At 45.9% G+C, this 25,495-nt stretch overlaps 1 protein-coding gene across 1 annotated transcript in view; it reads right to left on the reverse strand.

Annotated features, from left to right (window-relative positions):
• Window positions 1–224: 224 nt before the first annotated feature.
• Window positions 225–25,495, reverse strand: part of SLC4A1AP (solute carrier family 4 member 1 adaptor protein) — a 63,638-nt gene continuing 38,367 nt past the window's right edge. Inside the window, exon 14 of the mRNA XM_057309108.1 lies at window positions 225–592. Within this exon, the coding sequence (XP_057165091.1) occupies window positions 459–592 (134 nt within the window). The 3' untranslated portion in view covers window positions 225–458. The remainder of the gene's footprint in view (window positions 593–25,495) is intronic.

The raw sequence follows: 25,495 nt of genomic DNA on the forward strand, positions 1-25,495 counted from the left end.
TTTTTTGAGGTGATGAAAATGTTCTAAAATTGTGGTGATGGCTGCATGTATCTGTGAATACACTAAAAGCCATTGAATTGTACAACTTAAATGGGTGAGTTGTATAGGATGTGAATTATACCTCAATAAAACTGTTACAAAAATAATAATATATAGTGGCTGGCTCAGTTAGGGCAGTGTGCAACTCTTGATCCTGGGGTTGTGAGTTCGAGCCCCAGGTTGGGTGTGGAAATTACTTAAAAATCAAATCTTAAAAAGAATAATAATAATATTATGTATATATGTAAAGAGAAAGAAAGTGAGTCAGGGCAAATGTGGCAAAACATTAACGGCTGCTGAATCTGGGAGAAGGAGATTCAGAAGTTCATGGTATTGCATCTGCTCTGACTTTGAAATTATTTCAAAATAAAGTGTTGATATTTTAAAGAGAGAAGCTTACCCATCCACCCATCTTCCATCTAGAGGCTGGGTAAAAAGAGGTTGCAGGCCAGGTTCTGGAATCCAACAAGCTGGGCTCCAAGTTCAACTTCACTGTTCAGTAATTGTGTCACTGTGACTGAGTTACTTGACCTTTCTGGATCTGTTTTATGATCTGTAAAATGGTAATCATGCCAATAGTACTTATCAAAGAGAACTGTTGTGAGGACTTGAATCAGGACACATACAGCTCTTAATCTTTGTGTATAGCTCTTAGATTATGTGGTAAGTGCTCAATAAATATTAGCAACTATCCATTCAAAAACAATTTTCAAATAATTTATTTTTCCTTTTATATTACAAAAGTAATACATGAGCATTATGGAAATTTTGGGAAATGCAGACAGGCAAAGAAATAAAAATCACCGGGGCGCCTGAGTGGCACTGCGGTTAAGCGTCTGCCTTCGGCTCAGGGCGTGATCCTGGCGTTATGGGATCGAGCCCCACATCAGGCTCCTCCGCTATGAGCCTGCTTCTTCCTCTCCCACTCCCCCTGCTTGTGTTCCCTCTCTCGCTGGCTGTCTCTATCTCTGTCGAATAAATAAATAAAATCTTAAAAAAAAAAAAAATCACCTGTAAGCCCCAAATTCTGTGAAAATCGTTGTTAACATTTTGGATTGATCTAGGTGGTGATATATTTAGAGTAAACATAATACAATATTTAGCATACTGTGCACATTGTTTTGTAACATACTTTGTTCACTGTATATAACAGATGTCTGCTGAGTATTTACCACATATAAGGTGCAGGGTTTAGTGCTGAGGATTCTGAAATGAGTAAGACAGACATCCAGCCCTTAGGAGAAATCTAGGAGCAAAAGAGACTTATTGGTAAATAATCAGAAGGCAAATTGATGGAGCCACAATAAAAAATAAATCAACAAAAAGAAAAAATAAAAAAGGAGACAGGCCCACCTAACCCAGTCTACAGATGTTGGAAGGATTTTTCAGAGGTTCTCTGTATAAAAAGAAACATTTCAGATAGAGAAATGGGAAAGTGCTGGGGCGCCTGGGTGGCTCAGTCGTTAAGCATCTGCCTTCAGCTCAGGACGTGATCCTGGCATTCTGGGATCGAGCCCCGCATCAGGCTCCTCTGCTGGGAGCCTGCTTCTTCCCCTCCCACTCCCCCTGCTTGTGTTCCCTCTCTCGCTGGCTGTCTCTCTCTCTCTCTCAAATAAATAAATAAAATCTTTAGGAAAAAAAGAAATGGGAAAGTGCTGTCTGGGTAGAGAACACACTACGTGTGGAGCAGCTGGGGCATGCTCGTGGACTATTTAGGCAGTAGATGGTAGTAGAAAGCAGGGAGGGATGGCCATGGGGCCGAGAAGAGATCATAAGGGAACTTGAACTCCATGCCAGTACTTTCAGACTACAGCACAGCCTTCAAGGGTTAGAACAGACCTCCCACTGTCTAATTCTCCCTCTTATAACACAGTACTTAAAGTCCCAACTTAGGAGGCAGATTGGCTATTGTTCAAATTCTGGCTGTGTTGCTTACGCTTTGTGACCTTGGGCAAGTTACTTAACCTCTATGAACCTTGATTTCTCATGTGGACCACGGAAAACATAATAGAACCAAGCTCCCTGGGTTACTGTGAGGATCCCATGAATTTACACTAAGTTGCTTAAAGCAGTGTCTGGCACATAATAAGCACTAAGTATTTGTTACTATATTTCACCTAACATCACCTCAAGCCTCCCTTCTAGCAGCTGAATTTTCAGTAATTTATCTCCAAGAAAGTGTTATAAGAGCAAGGTAGATGCCCAGGGCCCTGGGGATCACAGGAGCAGGCCATTTGCCAAAGCTGGAGCCAAGATGTGCGAAGGAGGAGAAGGCAAGAAAGGAGGCCCCTTACTTCCGGGAGCCCTCACTAATGTCTGATTCCCTCCCATCAGGAAGTTGTCCCCTGGGGCTGGGCCTGGGCTTGTCCTTTGAGGGGAAAGCTGTGATGGGAACACTTCTCTCTAGGGAGGAAATGGGCAGGGAATGACATTTGTGTCCCTACCAGTATGCAAATCATCTTATGAGACAAATGATTTTGCAGGAAAACACATCCTGTTCTCTGCAGAACATTTCCCCTGACGTCTGGGAGGAACCAGTCGGGTGGTCAGAGCCAGAGCAACTGTTCAGGGAACTCCTGACCACTGGCCTACATCCCTGAGGGGGACAGTGGGGTGGTGGAGGAGGAGGCCTGTAGGTGGGGCAGCCCCAGACTTGACAGCCGAAAAGGGAAGTGGCCCAGGACCCCTCTCCAGCCAGGTTCTCCCAGCCAGCAGGGAAGGCAGCTGAAGCCTGGTGGAGCAGTGCCTGGCATCAAGAGCTGACTCGGTCCCTAACCCACTGTGTGACCATGGACAAGTAATTTCTCTCTCTAGGTTTGAGTTTCCCGATCTAGAGAATGAGAGGGTTAAATTAGATAAAGCATTTGTGACTTGGGGAACACAGATGCTTAAATCATAAATGGGCTTCCAGGGAATTCGTGCCACTTTCAACTGTATGCAAATTTCCACGCATGTTGTGTTTCTCTGGGGAGGTATACAAAGCTGTCTTCAGTTCACAGAGGGGTCTTTACCCAGACAAAAGTCTGGTGATCTCTGTGGTCCCCTGAGCTAGAGGCTGGTTAGATGGAAGTCTCTAAGGGACAAGGATATGTCTTGTAACATCAGCATAGCGCATAGTATTCAGCACACAGTAGATGCTCAATAAATATTTGTTGACTGAATGAATGCTACTCATCAAATGCGGTAATGACCGCAGCAAAGGGTGGTGCTTGTTGATGCAGAATCTCAGCTGTGAGAGGCAAGGTGGCCAGTGATGACAGGGCTGACGAGGGGACAGAGGACTGGGGACTGAAGGAAAGATGTCTGAAAATGTGTCCTGGAATCTGCTCAGGTCGTGAAATGTCTGGCTTGGGTTTCTAGTCTCCACCAGATATGCACATCTCCAGCCCCCCTTGGTTTCTTATGGAAGACTCAGCCAAGCCAAACTCCACTCAAGGTTCAAAGGTTCAGCAACTAGATCTGTTTAGTGGCAACAATTTAAATTCTCATGTTTCTCCAACCAGAAAATCCACTGAACCTGAAAAATGTGGACTCACTGCCTGGTCTCTGGGGGGTCACTGGAGCTAGTACCGGAGTGAGAGTGAAAGGAGGCACCCAGGACACCTCCAGCCCTAACTGCCCCAGTGCCCTCCCTCCTGGCCCTGGCCCTGGCCCCAACTTGGGCTCCTGGCTGACCTCTGTCACCCTGCATCTTTGAGCCTCTCTCTCCACTCACACCTCTTCCTTTTCCTTACAAATATACACTGATTTCCATGCTAGTCTCTCCTGGCCTTAATTAAAATGCCTTCACACGTTTTCTATGACCTGGAAAATGCTTCTGATTTGGTGCTATGTGAAAAAAACGGGAGGGCATACAAAATTGTATCTCTACGGTAAAGTCTCACCTCCAAATATAAAACATATAGACATATGTATTTTATGATACCATTTATAAATTATAGATTTATGTAGATGTTCGTACAATAATGTTTTCTCTGTCTTCAGACCATCCTATTTCTCCACTCAGGAAAAGCGCTCAGGTGAGAGGCATTCTGGGAACTCTGCAGCAGACGAGGCACAGGGCTTGGGGGGTACCCGCTTGGCAGGGGAGACTCAAAGAGGATAACCACATGGTCCAATACACAGAGGTCCTGGAGCAGACACATTCTGGACCTACCTAAAGCAAGCTCATCTGCCACTGGGCCCAAGGAGGCCGGGCCTGGGAAGAAAGGTTCCATCTGGTCAGCCCCTTCCAGGCAGGATTTCAGCCCATTGGGAATAGGGGTGAGTGCAGGACCAGCAGGATCCAGTTCCCTTGCAGAGGGGGTGACAATGGCTGGGTTAGGCCTGAGGCTTGGGGCTGAGCCTTCCATGCCTGCAGACCTGGGGCAGACCAGCTCCTTCCAGGCAGAGGCCAGCACGCAGGAGGAGGATGGGAAGGGGGAAGGATTACCCAGTCTTCTTGGGAAGTGGGGAGAAGAGAACTGGAAGCCATTTTCTTCTTTCCCCTCTGCAGGTTGGCTTCCAGCCACACCCGTTTTCTGGAACCATTCTCTTGTCAGAGTCCCGTAGGACTCCTTCCAATGGCACCAGTGTTAACACCCCCCTTCCTGGAACCCTCTGCATCATTAGCTTTCCTGATCTTAAGCTCCTAGTTGTTCTTCCCCTGAGACCACCTATTCTTCCTTCACCGTGCCCTTTACAAGCCCTTCCTTCCCTGCTGGAGGCACCTCCCCGAGGCTCAATCCTTGGGACTCTGACTTCTTTCTCCATGGTGGGCTCCCTCAGAAAAATGAGCCCTCTCAGGGTTTCAGTTGATGCCTCTATGTTTACCAATGGATAATGGAGGGACATGTTCACCACTGGCTAAGGGAGAGATTCTTTAAGATATCATTCTCACTTTGCAGATAAGGAAAGAATTCAGATGACTTAAGGATTCCCCCGAGGTCACCCAACCTGGGTAACCCAGTCCAATCTGCCACCTTCTTTTCCACTGTGGCCCCATCTTCCACAGCGGAGAGGCTGTAACACAGGCTAACGGAGCATTTGCAGAGCAAATAGCCTGGAAAGGAAGCACCACCTAGTCGTGAGAAGTATGAGTGCCTGGGCTGCAGACACTCTCCCTGCCCAGCCCATTCCTCCAGCAGGCCCTGGCCAAACTGTCCCAGGTGTGTGTCCTGGTGACTCCCTGGCTTTGGGAAGAGTCCGGAGCTGGCGATTTGACTTCCTCTTCCTTTTTCCCTCTGCCCCTACTGAGACCATCTGGGAGGATTTGCCTCTGTCAGCGGGTCCATTTGTAGATTACTATTAAAATAATCATAGACGATAATAGGGGTATCTCCATTCAACTAGTATCTGCTAAGCCAAGCAACTACTACAGACCCTGAACTTTCACAGGCTCTGGAAATTCAGCAGTGAGCAGTACAAATCCTTATCCCGTACTGTAATAGAAATATACTGAACAAAGCATTTCAGCCCTCAGTGACACATACATAAACCCATACAGATGATGCTGGCCCAAATGCTTTCACTACACAGATTTACCATTTCATCTGCCCAGAACAGCACCTCCCTTCTTTGAGGGAATGTGTAATTATGGAAGGAGCTGCCAAACATGAATATTGTTCCAGTGTTCACAGGGGTGAATGTGTAACCCAGGAGGGGCCAGTTATAGAACCCTTGGCCACTGATTGTCACATGGAATAGTCACATGGCCCTAACTGAACCAATCAGAATGCTTCCATCATTTTTTCCTCTTCGCTTTTAATTCTAAATAAATTATACACAAAAGTTATTGAAAAACGTCAAACCTGACAGTCTCCTTCAACTCCCACCCCTGATCTTAGTTTCTCATCACTTTTTTGTAAGCATTTGGATACTGTGTGAAATACATATGAAAAACATACACATAGACATATCTGTTATTATTTCGAGGTTTTGTTTTCATTTTTGTTTATGCTTGAGTGATAACCATATTGTATGCATCATCCTGCAAATTACTTTTTTCATTTACCAAGATGTCTTAGGGGTTTATGTTAGTACATATTTCATTCTTTTTTAACAGTTTCCATATTTTCAGAGTATAAAATATACCATGGTTAAATGATGGTATTCCTAATTTTGTTCTACAAATAACATGTCAAATAACATCCTTGCATTTCCTAATTTATTTAAGTTATTCCTAATTTTGTTCTACAAATAACATTTCAAATAACATCCTTGCATTTATTTCTTTATGCACATGTGTGAGATTCACTAATCTGGGTTTTGAGAAATGGCACCATCAGATCAATAGTACCCACATTTAAAATCATTAATACACAGTGCCACATTTCCCTCCAAAGGGGATGGGACAACTTACGCCCCCTTCAGCAGTATCAGAGCATTAGTAAGTCCCCATTTTCCCACCCCTTCACCAATAGTTGAGATTATCGAAGTTTAACATTTTTGAACTCTGATGACTGAAAAATGGTATGTTGCTGTTTGCTGGGGCTTTCTATCTGAAGCTGGTGGGAAGATCTCTCTTCTCTCTGGCACAGCCCTGAGAGCTGTGGATGAACCAACACCCAAGAGGGGAAGGCAAGTCCCAAGGGTGTCCACTCCCGGAACCCAGTTGTTCCCTCTCTGCTCCACCATCAGCTTATGTAAGCCAACACCTTTCCCTTGGGGGCTCACGCTAATTAGAATGGTTCCTGTTACTTTCAACCAATAGACCGAATTTTTATTTTATTTTATTTTTTAGTAATCTCTACACCCAACGTGGGGCTCAAACTCACAACCCCAAGATCACACACTCTTCTGACTGAGCCAGCCAAGGCACCCTTTAACTTCTGATTAAAATGTATAAGTGACCACTGGGTCTGTCATCCTTGTCCCTAAGCTCACAAGGCAACTGGTAAGTCTCTCGTTGCTCCTTGTCTTTTCTCTTCTTTCCTTTTCTCTTTCCTTGCTCTCCTTACTCGCACATCGCTCACCAGAGGCACCACATTCAGCCGTCCAGATCACACCGCAGACCTCTCAGGGGAGGGCAGGGCGGAGCAGTGGACTAAAACTCCCAGCAACAGCAGAAGGAAGGAGAGCATTTGCCGGGCTCCCCAGCTGGGGTCTTCACAGAGTGAACACGGCACTCTTAGAACCCAGTTTATTTGCCTTGGCCTTGTCAGAGATGGCCAAGGTCAATGTTCACAAAGGGGTCAACACCCCTGTTCTAAGGGAGAAAGAAAGAAAAGAAGAAGAAAAGGAAGAGAAAGCAGGATTGAAAAAATGCAGAAGAATCTGCCCTCCTTTTTGTTCTTAATTATCTTACTCCCCAGCAGTGAGGGAAAACTCGTTTTGTTACAAATCTACACTGCAGCGGCAGCTTTAGTGACAGACACAACACAAACACGTAAACACAGACTGTCAATGTTCTTTTGATGGAAGTGTGTGTTGTTTTATTTTATTAACAAGAGTGAGAACAAGGGGCTAAACCACATCCAATCTAAAATAAAAGGGAACCTTTACTCCCATAGGGACGTCATCTCCTGAGTTTATAAAACATGAGGGCCTGGTCTTCCCCTGGCTGATCTAAGCAAGATGCCATCAAGTGTGTCTCTAGTTGACATGACCCACAGTGCTAGAGATCTGAGGAAAAGTCTTTTCAGATATGAGCTCATTTCACCCTGGAATAATTCTGAGAAGTGGAATGGAAATGGATAGAGACAACATCCCCACGTCAGAAAGCAGGGGCCTTGCAGATCGAGGCCATGTTCTTCAAGGCCAAACAGTGAGACAGAAACGAGACAAAAGCCTTCCCTCCCAAGACTGGTGTCTGTGCGAAACTGTGGGAGAAAGGCTGGCCAAGATTGTGAGCTTGGGTTGGGAAGTGGAGGGAGGGAGGTATGCCCCTAGGACAGCTGCAGGGCCAAAGGGAGCCGTGGGACAAGGATTCACACAATGAGGGGCAATGAGAAGAGCCATATTGCCTCTCGCCCTGTCCCTGGAAATCTTCAGTGAAATGAGCCCCCCACCCTATGTTTGGTAGAAAAGGATTTTTTTCTGGAAGCTGGTAAGGGGGCTAAATTTTGCATTACACTTGCTGGGGTCAAAACAGTCAATGCACGAGCAAGAGAGAACAATCTGTGAGGCACCAGTGTGTGCACATCTATTCTACTCTTTAGTATCCCCAGGATCTAGAATGGTGTCTGGCATGTAGTGGATGCTCGGCAGATATTTCTGGAATAAATACATACAACTCCTCACATGCACAATTTCAGCCACACACACCACTGTGTCCTCCTCCTTCAAAGTCTGGTCCAACATTCACTGAGACTCTACTGTGACTGACCCACATCCTCACTTACTCAGCACCCATCCTGCTGCCCCAGGGAGGTCCTCTCTGCTGCCCACTTCGTGCCCAGGAAGGGGTACAGATAAGATGTGCCCTAAGGAAGCTCTCCAAGCTCCTTCAGTGAGAGCTGCCAGCCTGCCTTTTTTGCCTATGGCCAGGGTAGGGCTGTGGCCTTGTCCATCTAGTTCTTAAAGCATGGCCTCAGGTCTGCCCCCTACTGTGAAAATGGAGAGACTTCACCCAGAGTGCCAACTCCCATACTTTCTTGGAGCAGCAGCCTGGCTGATCACTTCGCCCTGTGCTAGTGGGGAGCCACAGCTCTTTGGGCAGACTTAACCTCTCAGCCCCAGTTTGCTCATCTATAGAGAAGGTGGCTGCAAATGCCCTCCTTGCTCACTTGACAACGACATGGTAAGGGTCAAATGAGGTCAGACATGTGACAGCCCCTGAACCTGGTAAAGCCCAGGCCAGGTGTGGTGTTGCCATTTTCTATCAATAGGCCTCTGAAACACACACCCCGCCAACCTGACCCCACTACCTACAACCCCTAGACTCAGAGCATAGCTTACCTGTCCCTTTTCCTCCAGTCCTCTAGTCCCAGGACTGCTGGGCCACCTCCTGGCCCTGGATGTAACACCCTGGCAGATGCTGCTGACCAGAGGACAGCCCTAGTACCTCATTTGTTAGGTCCCCTGATCAGAAGCAGCAGACTGTCCATCCAGGCAGGGAGCCGCTAGCACAGGGAAGGCCACAGCAGCTTGTGTTAGATGCCTCCTGGGCTGAGCCAGAAGCTGGCGGCTATCAGAGACACAGCTTGTCTCCCCAGGTGACCTGAGCCCCAGGGCAGGCTGAGGGACACTGAGGTTGTTCTTAACGTGGTCTCAGACAGAGGAAAATTCCCAAGGCCTCGGTATGCAGTGGCAGTGAGGCACCCCAAGGGTTGCCAAATTTAGCAAATAAAAAAATAGGACAGACATTCAGTTAGACTTGAATTTCAGATAAGAATCAAATACTTTTAAAATATAAGTGTATCCCATGGAATTTTTTTAAAAGATCTTATTTATTTACTTTGAGAGAGAGACAGAGCAGGGGGAGGGGCAGAGGGAAAGACAATATCTTGAGCAGACTCCATGCTGAGCACAGAGCCCCATGTAGGGCTTGATCTCACGACCCTGAGTTGGTGACCTGAGCCGAAATCAAGAGTCAGCGCTTAACCGACTGAGCCACCCAGGCGCCCCTCCCATGGAATGTTTGACATATACTTACCCTAAAAATTATTTGTTATTTATCTGAAATTCAAATTCAATTGGGCATCCCATATTTTATCTGGAAACCTTACCCTCTCCAACATCCCCAGGGGTAAAAGGGCTCAGGGAATCTAGCCCCTTCCCAGAGCCTGCAGCTACAGCCCACTGGCTGTTCTGGAAAACTCTTCTGAGAGGCCACTTCCTGGCTGCCTGCGAAGGCTGTGTCCTCACCTCCTGGGTGGTGACCTGAGCAGCCCAGCATTGGGTGGCAGGAGAAGGAGCACGACAGAGGAAAGAACCAGATCATTTTACCTGTGAACCTCTATGAGACGAGAGTAACCTGTCTCCTTCACAGGGTCTTGTTCACAGGGATGGAGGTCACCAGTGGACAGGTGCCCTAACATTATACCATGTGCTCCTCCTGAGAGTACTGTCGCAGGGGCTGCACCTGCCTTTGTCAGCTCTTAGGTGTTGGGGTCCCTAGTATTCCTCCCTCTCCCCTGAGCCACCTCGTCTACTGCCCTGCTCCAGTCACCATCTATCAAGAGATCTGGGCTTTTACCGTCGAACCAGCATATACGATGGATTCAGGGGTGACACCATCCCAGGAGCTGCTGTCCACAGGCAGACCATCAGCTCTCAGCTGAACTGCAGATAGCCTCCTGGCCTGCCCTGCTCTGAGTCACTGCCACACCACACCCAGGGCCCCCTGCTTAAAAACTCTCAAGGCTTTCCCACTGATCTCAGGATAAAGTCAAAACACCTTGTCTGTCTTCTGCCCCTGTGCAGCCATATTTCTTGTTGTGTCACAAACCAGCCAGCACCGTCCCTCCTTCCCAGCCCACTGTCCACGCAAATGCCTTGCAGTTCCCTTGCCAGCTCTGCCCCTTCCTCAGCATGTCTCTGTCCGCCCCAGCTCTCAATGCCCTTCACTAATCCTTTTACTATGTCCTTCGCTTCTTTAACTTTCCACGTCCTTCCCTGCACAGTGGTGATATTCGCCACTCTGCCAGGCTTCATCTCAGAGAGAATCAACTGAGAAAAGGGATGTAAAACTATCTTGTAAACTGGAAAGTTTTGTGAGAGGTAAAGAACAGAATGGCAATTGGGTGGTGTGGAGGAGCCTTCGAGCCTCCTTACAAGCTGACTTCAGATGAAATTATGGCAGTTTAAGCAGGGAGGTGTGGGTAGGTGGGTAGGCAGTGACTGGGTGGGGGCCTCAGTGAAACAGCCATATAACCTGTGCATGAGATCTGGGCTGCATGGGAACCCCTGGAGAGGCAGGGTGGTGATGGGCGTGCAGGACAGTGGGGCTTGGGCCCCTTCCTTCCAGCTCAGCAGGATGAGTCATCCGGAGGTGCCGGCCCAAATCTCGCCCTCCTCCACTCAAGGCTGGGCTGAAATGGTCCAGAGGATGTGCCCAGAGCATGGAGACGGCAATGCAGAGAGTGAGTCAGAGCTGAGTCAGAGCCCACTCAGCCCTTTTCAGGGCTCTGACGAAGGCTGTGCCAGCAGAGAGGTATTCTTCCAGCCTTGCCCCTTTCCAAACACACCACACACACACACACACACACACACACACACACACACACTCTCAATACGCCAGATCCATGAACTCACAACATGCTTCCTCTGACTGCTGGCCTCACTTATTTCAAAGGTTCAGTGAAATCCTGGGTCTCCCATATAATGGGTCTTCTTCACTCTATTTCCTTCTCATTCATTCGTTCGTTCATTCATTCATTCATTCATTCATCATTCATTTATAGTTCAGATACCAGGGATAAAAACCTAGTTCTCCTAGGATGATCGGTAGGGGAAGAAAGGGATAAAGAAAGGGGGGATAATCAGAAGGGCGAATGAAACATGAGAGACTATGGACTATGAGAAACAAACTGAGGGCCTCAGAGGGGAGGGGGGTGGGGGAATGGGATAGACCGGTAATGGATAGTAAGGAGGGCACATATTGCATGGTGCACTGGGTGTTATACGCAACTAATGAATCATCGAGCCTTACATCGGAAACCGGGGATGTACTGTATGGTGACTAACATAATATAATAAAAAATCATTAAAAAAAAAAAAAAAACCTAGTTCTTGTCTAAAAGGAGCTCCCTACCAGGCAGGAGAAACGGTTTCCATTCAGGCCCTGCACTGCAGAGGAGTGGGCCAGTATGGCCCTGGGAGAGCCATGCACACCACTGGCATCCTGGGTCATAGGAGGGGGAATGAGGGAGCTGGTCCCAGACACAGCCCCTCAGTGTTGGGATGGGCCAGGAAGTGACTGCTCAACATCCAGTCCCAGGACTGCCACGTCCAGGGCCCTCTACCTCCCCATGAAAACACTGAGTCTTAAGGATGCACCTACACAGCTTTACACAACATTCTTTTTCTTGCAATGAACACGGAGACTGACATATGCAAGCACAGCCTAAGCTAACGGTTACAAAACAGGTCCTTGTCTGATCTCTCCATTTTCAGTGTGAAGACTGACTTTTGGCTTCGAACCTGTAACAAAAAAGCCACCTGCTTCTATCAGAGAATATACAATATCAGAACTGGGATGACTTAGCAGTCCTCTCCTTCTAGTCTAACTGCTTCTTACAGAAACTGAAACTCAAATCCAGAGAGGAGAAAGGAAGCAGAGTTCTTTGACAATTTCCATCCATTTTCCAGACTTTAAACAAATACAATTTTTGCTACAAAAATAAACCACATTACAGAAAGAATGAAAAAGAAAAACCACATTAATCCCAACACTGCAATATAACCATTGATATCATTCTGCTACTATCTCTTTATGGTTTCTTTTTACACAATTATAATCATATGTGCATGTAACTGTGTGAACTTTTTTTCATTAGACTTTACATTCTAAACATTTCCACCATGTTACTAGAGCCTTCATAACCATCATTTTTCACAAACATATAGTATTCCCACAAAAAGACAACTGTCATTTTTTTTCCTATTTATTATTTAACCATTCCCTTGTTGAAAGACATTTAAGTTATGCCCAAAGTTTGGCTCTCATAATGCTAAAGAGTACTTTTTCATTTATTTATTTGCGTTGGTTAGACAGATTCCCACAGGTGGAATCATTCTGAGGCAGAAAGTGCGAACATTTTTAAGTCTCCCGATACATGTTAACAAATTGCCTTCTCTAAGATTATACTCATTAAACTGCCATCGGCAATGCGAGAGCCTATTTACGCTGCATCCTCACCTTTCACAGCATACCACGGCTTAAAATAAAACCACAGGGGCGCCTGGGTGGCACAGCGGTTAAGCGTCTGTCTTCGGCTCAGGGCGTGATCCCAGTATTACGGGATCGAGCCCCACATCAGGCTCTTCCGCTATGAGCCTGCTTCTTCCTCTCCCACTCCCCCTGCTTGTGTTCCCTCTCTCACTGGCTGTCTCTATCTCTGTCGAATAAATAAATAAAATCTTTAAAAAAAATAAAATAAAAAAATAATAAAATAATAAAATAAAATAAAACCACAACTTGTACATTTCAATGAGTGACCAAAATATAAGTGTTCATAACTTCTGGCGCACCAATTCCCCGCTGGAACTTTGAAATGATAATCAAGTGTGGACTGCCCCCACACAAAGACGTCCGCGGAAGAGCATGATAGTGTGATACCGAGCATCTTAAAATGTAGAAGTGTGTCAAAGTCTATGCAGAGGCACACTGTGGGGAAGGACTTCTATATTTTACTTTGTACACTTCTGTTGTTTTAATTCTTCACAGTGAGCATATTACTTGTAAAATTAGCATGATGACAAAGCTATTTCCGGATATTTTTGGAGTGAAAAGCTTGCAAAAACCAGCACCTCCTTTTAATCTGCAGAGTGCTGGTTCAGTGCACGAGCCCCTCAAGCCCTAAGCCTTCCCCAACCTCGAGTTTTCTGTCAAATACTGGCGATACTACTAATGCCATAGGGTGATACTTCTAATAACATAGGCTATTGTGTCACTTCAGCGAGATCATTACTGTAAAATGCTTAGCACAACGACCTGCATTTAGTAAGCATTAATAAATGTGAACTACATCATTATTTTATTCTGACATTTCTTTTAGTCCCTTCCCACAACCTTAGCCACTATTTCTTACCACTTATTCCAATAATTCCCAGTCTCCAGGGAACAAAGCCCATGTGAAGCCACATTGGCCACATAATGTTTCCTGAGAATTCTGTTCGGCAAATCATCAGCCATTAACCCCAGAGCGACACAAAGACAGAATGCGGGAGGGAACCAGTGGCGCGTGTATGTGTGGGCAGCGCACTTGAGCGCGGATGATGCCCATTCCATTCCAGATGGTGATGAGGATGTACAGCATTTGAAAATGGCAAAAATGAGAGCACTTATTTTCAGTAGAGGAACAGCTGGGGGGAAAAACACCCAGAGAAGTAAAAATAAGAATATCGGATTTTTTTAAGAACTGAAATCTCCAAGCATCCATAACGCTTAGAATCTCAAATACCTTATACTTATTTTCAGGGGAAAAAAATTAACAAAACAAAGAGCATTTTTAGAAAGAAAAGCTGCATAGAAGGGCACTAAGCTAAGAGGCAATAGCATGTGAAATTTGGCAGAAGGGACCATGCAGTCAGACCCCTGGGGCCCAAATCCTGGCTCTTCCACCTGACTATTTCTGTGAACATGGCCAAGGTAATTCATCTTTTTGATGCCAGTTTCCTCATCTGGAAAATGGGGATAATAAAAGTACCTGCTTTTCTAGTGGGAGGTTGTTGTGAGGATGAAGTGAGTTAGTAAGTGCTGGCTGGGTACTGCTTTTGTATGTGGCTGCTGGTCACAAGCAGTACCGTAGCAATATGCCCCTTGCTTGGCAAACCTCATAGCCAGTCAGGGAACCTTTGTGAGGGTCCCCTCTGTGGACGTATCCATGGAAGGAGGGCCAGTCCTGATCTGCAGGCAGAGTTTTTGCTACTGCTCAACCCCTCTGGAGACAGTGGTCCAGGTGAAGCGACACCTGCCCTGCCAGCCTTTCTGCAGGCACCGGGCTTTGACAGTCTCGCAGAGGTGGGGAGGGTGCCTGGGTCAGGGGTGGTGGAGGGGTCATGTAGTCAGGCAGACGGAGGCTGACCTTGAAGGTTGTTGCTCCTAGAATGACCTCTGATTGGATTGCCTACGACGACAGCAAGGCCTCCAGGCAGCTTGCTGGGTAAGAGGGCAAGGTGCTTGCAACCCAGAGACCAGGAGCAAAGTACGCAGGCTCTTGGGGGAGAGGGCAGAAATGGAGGGGTGGTGTGGGAAAAACAGAGGGGAAGGGGAGGGAGAAAAGAAGGGGGGGTTAAGGGAAAGGCAGTGAGTGGAGGAGGAGACTGGAGGCAGTGGGGAAAGTGGGAGACCAAAGTCAGGGAGGGGAGACTGTGGGGGAGAGGGAAGGAAGAGGCCGATGAGAAGGAACCAGTGGGGAGACAAGCGGGGCCCCAGGCCTAAAGGGGCAGCCCCGCCTTCCCATCCCAAGAGTTACTGTTTACTGAGCAGTCCTCCTTCCTCAGCAGAAACGCAGCCTCGGCCTTTCTGGCCTTTTCTGGCCTTTTCTGGCCTGACTGCATCCACACACGCCTCCGACCGCACTAGTCAGGCAGCCGCTGGGGAGGACTCGGCAGGAGCCTCAAATGCCACCTACTCCCCGGCCTCTCTCCCAGTTGATGCTTCTATTTTAGGCACCACATTATTTCCTGCTGTGATTTTTTCAGCCTTCTAATTCAGGCTCTGAGGTAAGCCGTGACATCCGCTCCGGCTCCCGCAGCCTCCCCCTCCCGCCCCCTGGAAGCAGCAAGGCGACCCTTCCCCGGGTGGCCACCCCTGCGCCCCACACTGTGCAGTACCCCGGAGACTTCGGAGTCACTCCACCACAAGGGCCCCAAAGGAGGCTTTAGGAGGAGGGCTTTACACCCCTCCTCTCCGCCCCGTGCCCGATGAAAGACTAGCTAGAATATATTTCTGGGCAAGGATTTAGAAAAAAATGACAGGGACCAGGTATAAATTATACCACTGTGTCCCTGTAGATGCTTCAGAATAGTGGTTTTCAACTCTTTTTTGGACAAAGGCCCCTTTGAAAATCTGATGAAAGCTATGCACCCTTTCCCCAGAAAGTGTCCATATGCAAACCTCCACACACAAACAGACCCCGCAATTGTGCTTATAATGTTAGGGTTGTGCCTGCAACCCTAGGAGTCCGAGGACCCCAGGTCAAAACCCCAACTCAGAGGCCCCGAGTATCCCATAGATCAGCTCCTCTTGCCAGTTTCCTCCCAAACAGACTCACTGTTCCCCTTCTTCCTTTCCTCGTCTCCCCTGTGATCTGCCTCTTTATAGTCAATGTGTATTTTTAAAAGTGGCTTTGTATGTGCAAGGATTTCACCCCCAAATGGCCATGGGGGTCAGTCTGTAAAGTGCTTACTTGGGATAATGGGCATCCCTCTGATCTCCAGTCTAGTTCATGCCCTGGGTCCTGCCTAACTACTGGTGGAAAGGACATCGCACTTAGACTTAAGACTTGGTTTGGAATTCAACACTTAGTAGCTTTGGTGCCTTGACCTCTGAGCCTCCACTTCATTTGCGCAATGGGAACTCTATTAATAAAGCTTCCCTCACAGGACTACTGTGCAAAGGGAGGCAGCTCTCAAAGGGACTTCTCTGTCAAGGGAGGAGCCAGTTTACTTCTCACTCACTCAGACCTCGTCTACTACCCCTCAGAGTAGGCAGCGGCCAATAAAGTTTTTGTTTTCTTTTTTAATGCCGATAGGAAAAATGAGTCCAAAATAAGGAAATGATGTGAGATGAGATATCTCCAGAATGAGTGAGAAGTCAAGAGCCCATCCCCAAGCAAACAGAGCAGCTACCATGGAAATCAACCTTTGAAATCTGGCTGCTTTTGATTCAGGATCTCCCCTCTTCCCACAGCTGTTAAAAGGGATCCTCAATCTATTCCTCTCCATTGAAGCCTTCCCTAACACCTACAGACACGCCTCCCTACCCCCTTCCCTGTTCCCTAAGGTGCCCTCTGCTTATGGTCTTACTTCTTCCTCCCAGCCTTGTGAGAGGTCTCTAGAGTGCCAGAGTCACCTCTACTTCCTAAACATGCATTCTCAGCGTGACACCCTCCTCATTGTCCAGTTCAGGGACCTTTTCTCAGTCCCTGCTCTCCCGACTTCTGGACATGTTTTCTGACATCTTACAGGGCTCTTCTCAAGCTTTCTTGAGCCCCTACAGCGATACCCCAACTTGGCTCTCTTCTCGCCTCTCTGCTCCTCTTTGTTGGCTCTCTTCCTCCTCTGCCCCTTTTAAAGGGTGGCTATGCCCAGGGTTCCTCAGTTGCCATCAGTTCCCCACCCTGTGCCCTCTGCCCTTTGGTGACACCGATCCTGGTGGTTTCAGCTATCTCCTCTAGGCTACCAGCTCTGACCTCTCTTTGAGTTCCAGTCCCAGTTTCATCTGCCTTTTGGGACAGTAAATGTAAGCCCTGTTGTCATCTAGAAATGAATTCTTCATCTTCCCCCAAGTTAGCTTTCCCTCCTGGCTTCCCTTTTCTGTTTGAGGCATGACATTCCCCTGGTCACCCAGGCACAAAGGTGCCATCAACTTTGACTCTTCTGCCCTCTCCACCCACCTCCGTGACAGCACCAAATCCTGTCCATCCCCTCTTGGGATCTCCCTGGCATTCACGCTTCCTTCCCTTTCTCACGTCCATTCACCTAAACCTAGCTCTCAGCTCTGATGGCTATAGTAGCTTCCTGGCTAGTTTTTCTACCCATAGTCTCTCTGTTCTTTAAACTAGTTAACTTGGGAGTCGAGACCCATCTCCATTATACCTTTCTCAACCACCTGAACTGCTTTAGCTCATCTTGCCTGTTCCAGTCACTTTGCCAGTACATCTTATCTTGCCAGGTAATATCTCTCCTATTGTTATTTGGTGTTCCACATTTTTCACCTGAACAGGAAGATCCTAGAGCTCTTTCTCAGCCCCGGATCTGAGCTTGCCCAGAACCAGCCAGGACACTTGGTGTTGCACCCTGGCATTTAACACAAGTGCTTCTGACTCCTCATTGTCTCCCTATTTGGTCTTGCTCACTTCAGCCCTCTTCTTTATTGAACAAGGAAGGCCCTTCACCATAAAGCAGAGAACCCAAATTCCAATGCCTAGAGGGGCCAGCAGGTCATGAAATGGGTAAGGTTGCCCAAGTATACAATAACAGGGTGACGGGAGATGGCATCTAGATCCCATGTTCCCAGTTAGAGGGGTTGCTGCTACTCGGTCCTCCTTCATTGCCACTGGGCCAGGTATAACTAGATTTTCCAGCTTTTCAAAAGAAACAAATTTGGATTTTTACGGAAAATTTCCCAACTTTTAAAACACTGTGCAAACCAAACAAAACACGACCGCAGGCTAAATTCAGCCTGTAGGTAACCCCGGACATAAAGGTTTCCTGCTTTGTAATTATTCTTGACATGGCAGAAACACTTTGGACTAGGGTTTCTAGTTACAGTTGTGTCAGTAACAAGCTGTGTAACCTTGGGCCTCAGTTTCTCCACATGTACATGAAGGATCCTATTAAATGATCCCCAAAGCTTTTTCAACTTGGTAAATCTGTGGTTCCTCAGTTTTTCCTAAATGGTGAGGGAAATGCTGTTTAACTGAATCATCTGGTTAACGAAATTTACTATACAATAAAAAAAATGAGATTTACCATAAAAACACACTGAACATAGATTACCAGATTTCAAAGAACTAGAATACAATAAGGCATTGGTTAACTGAAATTCTCCAGGGTTAACTGGAAAATCCCCTTTTCATCATGTTTATTGTTGAAAGACTTTCTGAAGTACCGGAGTTTAGTTTCCTGCCTTTCTAAGCACAGGAGATGCGGCAATGCTGGGTGAGAGGAACTGATGAGTCAATGTCTGGGGATGGCTCTGCCACCTGGGCTAACGGGGGTGGCCACAGAGCAGGCCAACAGGTCCTCTTAGGCCACTTCCAGCCAAGGAGCTGCTCATGGTCTGGGACCCCAGGCTGAGACCAGAAGATAACTACACTGGGGCCTCACCAGCCTCTTTGCAAGACTCAGACCCTTGGGTTTAACATCCACGTTGGGAGCCTAACCTCACCCATAAGCTGGGAATTAGTTGAAAACTGGCCCTGCCCAGAATGTGTATTGAGGGTGAATGTCATGATACCACCCAGAGCTCCTTCCCACCAAAAAGAGTTGAGCTTTGCAGCCCAACACATCTTCGTTGGAATCTACACTCTTCCACTTTTTAGCTGTGTGACTTTAGACCAATACCCTAACCTTTCTGAGCCTTAGTTTCCTCATCCATAAATTGGAGGTAACAATGTTCTCTCTCATAGACTTGTTACAAAGACTGGTGAAACAGTGCCTGTTAAGTGGTTCTCGTGGTGTTTGGAGTTTAGTAAGCGCTCCATAAATGGAAATCATTATTCTATTAGGAAGTAACATCTTTTATCATTTAAAATCCAGTCTGATTCTTTAGTTTTTTTCTTAGTGTTAGAAAGTAAATACCAGTCATCTTCTACTTTCCACAATACAACTTGACAAACCAACTGTTTACAAAATTAGATGTCTCCAGCTCCCCTGTCCCTTCCATCCTACCTTATCATTCTGAAATAGAGACACCAGCCTTACAATCAAAACCAACATCTCCATTTTGCAACTGCCATACTAATCATTGACTCAGTCAAGAATCATCAATGGATGGAAAAGTTTGATGAGGGCAGAGTATTCACAGGCTTAAAATACTCCCCTTAAATTACTTATTAATTATAATAAGAGATTCAAAGAGTTGGGACAAATAATCCTAAAATTTGTATGAAACCAGAAAAGACCCCAAATAGCCAAAGGAATTATGAAAAAGAAAACCAAAGCTGGTGGCACCACAATTCTGGACTTTAAGCTATATTGCAAAGCTGCAATCATCAAGACAGTGTGGTACTACTGGCACAAAAACAGACATATAGAACGATGGAACAGAATAGAGAACTCAGAAATGGACCCTCAACTCTACGGTCAACTAATCTTCGACAAAGCAGGAAAGAATATCCAATAGAAAAAAGACAGTCTCTTCAACAAATGGTGTTGGGAAAATTGGACAGCCACATGCAGGAGAATGAAACTGGACCATTTTCTTACACCATACACAAAAATAAACTCAAAATGGATGAAAGACCTAAATGTGAGACAGGAATCCATCAAAATCCTAGAAGAGAACACAGGCAGCAACCTCTGTGACCTCAGCTGCAGCAACTTCTTGCTGGACACGCCTCCAAAGGCAAGAGAAACAAAGGCAAAAATGAACTATTGGGACTTCATCAAGATAAAAAGCTTTGGCACAGCAAAGAAAACAGTCAACAAAACCAAAAGACAACTGATAGAATGGGAGAAGATATTTACAAATGACATTATCAAATAAAAGGCTAGTATCCAAAATCTATAAAGAACTTATCAGGGGCGCCTGGGTGGCACAGCGGTTAAGCGCCTGCCTTTGGCTCTGGGCGTGATCCTGGCGTTATGGGATCGAGCCCCACATCAGGCTCTTCCGCTATGAGCCTGCTTCTTCCTCTCCCACTCCCCCTGCCTGTGTTCCCTCTCTCACTGGCTGTCTCTATCTCTGTCGAATAAATAAATAAAATCTTTAAAAAAAAAAAAAAAAAAAAAAAAAAGAACTTATCAAACTTGGGGCGCCTGGGTGGCACGGCGGTTAAGCGTCTGCCTTCGGCTCAGGGCGTGATCCCGGCGTTATGGGATCGAGCCCCACATCAGGCTCCTCCGCTGGGAGCCTGCTTCTTCCTCTCCCACTCCCCCGCTTGTGTTCCCTTTCTCGCTGGCTGTCTCTATCTCTGTCGAATAAATAAATAAAATCTTTAAAAAAAAAAAAAGAACTTATCAAACTTAACACTCAAAGAACAAATAATCCAATCAAGAAATGGGCAGAAGACATGAACAGACATTTCTCCAAAGAAGACATAGAGATGGACAAAAGACACATGAAAAAATGCTCAACATCCCTTGGCATCAGGGAAATACAAATCAAAACCACAACGAGATACCACCTCACATCTGTCAGAATGGCCAAAATAACAAGTCAGGAAATGCCAGATGTTGGTAAGGATGCAGAGAAAGGGGAACCCTCCTACACTGTTGGTGGGAATGCAAGCTGGTGCAGCCACTCTGGAAAACAGTACGGAGGTTCCTAAAAAGTTGAAAGAAGAGCTACCCTATGACCCAGCAATTGCACTACTAGGGATTTACCCCAAAGATATAAATGTAGTGATCCAAAGGGTCACCTGCACCCCAGTGTTTATAGCAGCAATGTCCACAATAACCACACTATGGAAAGAGCCCAGATGTCCATCAACAGATGAATGGATAAAGAAGATGTGGTATATATATACAATGGCATATTACTCAGCCATCAAAAAAAAAAAAAACATGAAATCTTGCCATTTGCAACTACATGGATGGAACTAGAGGGTATTATGCTAAGTGAAATAAGTCAATCAGAGAAAGTTACCATGATTTCACTCATGCGGAATTTAGGAAACAAAACAGAGGAGCATAGGTGAAGAGGAGGGAAAAATAAAGCAAGATGAAATCAGAGAGGGAGACAAACCATAAGAGACCTTAATCATAGGAAACAAACTGAGGGATGCTGGAGGGGAGGGGGTGGGTGGATAGGGTGACTGGGTGATGGACATTAAGGAGGGTACATGATGTAATGAGCACTGGGTGTTATATAAGACTGATGCATCACTGAACTTAACCTCTGAAACTAGTAATACACTATATGTTAATTAATTTTAATTTAAATGAATTTAAATTAAAAAATAGAAAAAAACTATAAAGGGTGAAAAACAGTAACTTTACAGTGGAGAAACCTGGAAGACACTTCCTTAGCCAAGTGTTTGAAGTTAATGTCACCAATACTGGAACAAGCAGACATCATGTGGTTCCTGATAAGATGCGCTAAGAAGGACACAGCATCACTTCTGTGAGACTCCTGTCCAGAAATGCCCAACCTGAATCTAATCATGAGCAGACATCAGACCAGACCAAGCTGAGAGACATTCTACAAAATGACTGGCTTATACTCGGGAAAAATATCAATGTCGAGAGAGAGAGAGAGAGAGAGAGAGAGAGAGAGAGAGAGAGGGAAAGAAAGAAAGAAAGAAAGAAAGAAAGAAAGAAAGAAAGAAAGGAGAACGGTTCTGAATTAAAAACAAAAGGGATATGATAGTTAAAAGGAATGTGTGATCCTGGGTTGGATCCTGGACTAAAAAGGTATCGTTGTAAAGAACATTATTGGAACAACTGGATAAATTTAATATGGATTGTATATTAAGTAGTGGTATCATACTGATGTAAATTCCCTGATTTTGATTTCGTATAAAAGAATATTCTTGTTCTTGAGAAATTCACACAGAAGTATTTAAGGGTAAAGATGTATAATGTCTGCAACTCAATCTAAAATCATTCAATAAAAGAAAAGCAGCATAAACATGGAAAAACACAAGCCAGGAGAAAGAGAGAATATTAAAACAAGTATAGCAAAATGCTCACATCTGGTGAACTTGAGTAAAGTGTACACAGGAGTTCTTTGTACTAGTCTTGAAGTTTTTTGGTCAGTTGAAATTATTTCAAAATGAAAAGAAAAGAAAAATAAGTCAGAGTCGGGGTGCCAGGCACAGAGGCTCATGTGGTGAAGTAGAAAGAGCCCTGACTTGGAGACGAGGTTCAAACTCAGCCCTGTGAACTGCAAGATCTTAACATCCCTAGACTCTGTCCCTTCACTCCAAAATGTACATAATCATAACACATTTCTCTTAGGGTTGTCAAGAGGACTAAATGAGGTAGTCGATGACAAAAATTTGGCACATGCCAACATATTATTCTCATATTCTACAAGTATATGCTGCTAAGGGTCCAGACATGATCAATACAAACGGATTTCTTGTCCTCGCACAGCTTATACTGTTGTCAAAAAGGTGGCAACTAACTAACTAAATGAACCGGCAGACGCAGAACTACAAACTGCCATAAATCCTGAGAGTCATGGAGTGTGGCAGGAGAGCTGGGGAACCCTAGCACATACACGGTGGTCAGGGAAAGCCTTACTGAGGAAATGACATTTAAGCTGAGACTGAAGACCAAGGAGGGAGGGGTTGGCAGTCTAGGTGGTGGGAGCAGCAGGAGCAAAGGTCCTGAGACAGGCAAGAACTCAGTGCATGCAAGGAACTGTGACACTCTCTCCTCTGCTAGAGCATTTAGAACTCCTTGAATGCTCCTTGAGGGAAGGGGCAGCAGAGCACCTAGCAAAGACTGGACACTCTGTTAAGTGTTTGCTGAATGAACAAGAGAATGGGTATCCCTTGGTTTCAGTATTGTCATGGGGAGATCTCCCCTCTCCCAGCCCTTAGCTGTACCGTGTAGCAGAAAGGAAGGTTTCTTTTGAACTTGTAGCTCGGACATTTACCCCTCTGTGGGCAATTTGCTTAGATCACAGAGCTGGAAGGGACCCCAAAAATCTCATGCTCCCACCTCTCATGTTGGAAGGAAGAGGAAGAGGCCCAGGCACAGGACAGACTTACCAGAACTCACAGACCCGGTTGGGGACCCATGTCTGGTGCCTTCCCCAGCCCTGCAGCCTGCCTTGTTTATTTGTTCAACAAGTTTGTTTCAGCCATGGCACAGCCTGTTCTGACTCTGGAACATTCATGAGATGAGCCAAAAAATCACAGAAAAATGGTCTGCTACTGGAGCTAAAGGGTGGGGCAGCCAGGGTGGGAGACAGGTTTCAGGCCAGCTCTGGGGCAGAGTTTTGGCTTGTCCTTTGCTGTCTTTTTCCCTTCTGCCCTTGGGAACCAAAGGGACTCTAGTGGGATTTCCTGCCTCAGTTTCTTCAGGACCATGATGTGCACAGACTAGAACATTTGACCATAAATTTTCCAATTCTCATCTCCACCCTCATTAGCTCCATTCCAAAGCCCAGTTTCCACCCACTAAGTTCATGCCACAGCCTGATCATTCGCTCAGCCCAAGGGTGGAGGAGGTGCCGCAGCAGTGTGGGACTGTTGTGCCCCTCTGCCTGCAGCGCCCTCTTTCTCTCTGCTTATGAACTCTTGCTTATCCTGCAAAACCCAGCAGTTATGGTCACCATCTCCAAAACGGACTCCCCAGGTAGTCGGCCAGCCACTTTTCAAATTTTAAAAAGCTCAACCAGGACAAACATGATATCTAAAATGCTGATTACTTTGCTTTTGTCTAACTGGATACTTACTCGGTGTAGTAATGTTAGTTATTATCTTGTGTTGATCAAAAATTTATTTGCAGTTACATAAATCATTAATTACCAAAATCTTAGAAGTAAATAATTAATAAATGCAGTTTTTTGGGGTGACAACATAATTTATTTAACCTTAATTAAGGCTAGGGTGGGAGAAGGGATGAGGTAAGGATGACAAAAGGATTTCTGTGGTAAAAATGTGACTAAGTTCTATGCAGCCCTTTGATACACATGGCTGCCTCGTTTCCCCAAAGGCCTGGTACATAGTAGGTGCTCAGACAGTATTCACTGAATGCATGAGTGTGTGAAGATGATGATCCTCCCTGGCCCCTGGGGTCATTCCTCTTCTGCCCTTCTACTCCAAGCAGCTCCCCAAGAAGCAGAGTCTAGCCAGCTATGGGAGGTGCTGTTCTCCTTCACTTCCAAGATTAGCTCAGACATTAAAAATCACAGCCCGGCGCCTGCTCCTTTCATGCCAAAGAAAACAGTAGATGTCAGAAGCCTCCTTAGGTATCTGGAAGAGAACAGCTCCTTCTGCCCCCTCCCTTCCTTGCATGAGGTCACTGAATCAGGATGACAAAGCAAACAGTGACATGTGTTGGGACTTGTTCCTGCCCTGATTCCAGGCTTCTCCAGCCCCTCCCTCCTCCCAATCTTCAGAATGGCCGACCTAGGTGTGGACAACTAACTGAACTGAACTCAGTCCTTGGGATCCTAGGAAATGGATGCTAATTAGGAGGCATCCTCTACAGCAGTAAAGATAAAGTCCTGGGGGCACCTGGGTGGCTCATTCAGTTAAGCATCTGACTCTTGATTTCGGCTCTGGTCATGATCTAGGGGTCGTGGGATTGAGCCCAAGTGGCGGGGCTCCACACTCAGCGGGGAGTCTGCTTGAGATTCTTTCCTTCTGCTCCTCCCCCCACTCTCTCAAATAAATAAGTAAATATTTTAAAAAGAGACAGACAGAAGGTCCTGGATAAGCCTCAGTAAAAGAGGGAACTGGGATATGAGCACCACTGGACATTTGCACAGGGGTTTCCCAGGCTTCAATGTGCTCTCATTTGTTCTCATTTAAGGAGGGCAAGAATTCTTTTCCAATTTTGCGTATGAGAAAACGGAAGCTCATTTAAGGTCAGCAACTTAACCAGGGTTACGTGGCTTGAGCGTCACAGAGCCAGACTTGAAATGAATTTTGTGACTCTAGTTACATCTTCCCAACTCACAACAATTCCTTGAACTTGAGTCACTGGTACACCTGCTTCATGCTTTTTGGCTATTGCATACCACCATACTATTATTTACTTAACACTTTCTTTAAATAAAGTCACTTAAAAAATTGACTTCATTCTAAGCAACAATACATATGTATCTTCTTGCTAGACACGTCTCCACGTGTAAGTAATATGTGTGTATATTTATATGTGTAACTGCTAAAATTAAACATTTTCATCCTCACCCCTTAAAGTCAACTCTCACAATACCAGGGATGCCAGTGCACTCTTTGAGAAACTGTCCAACTGTCCTACATCAAGTCTGCATTACGAAGGATGGATCTTCACAGACTGG

This window comes from Ursus arctos, unplaced genomic scaffold (assembly GCF_023065955.2).
Source record: "Ursus arctos isolate Adak ecotype North America unplaced genomic scaffold, UrsArc2.0 scaffold_8, whole genome shotgun sequence".
Taxonomy (NCBI): Eukaryota; Metazoa; Chordata; class Mammalia; order Carnivora; family Ursidae; genus Ursus; species Ursus arctos.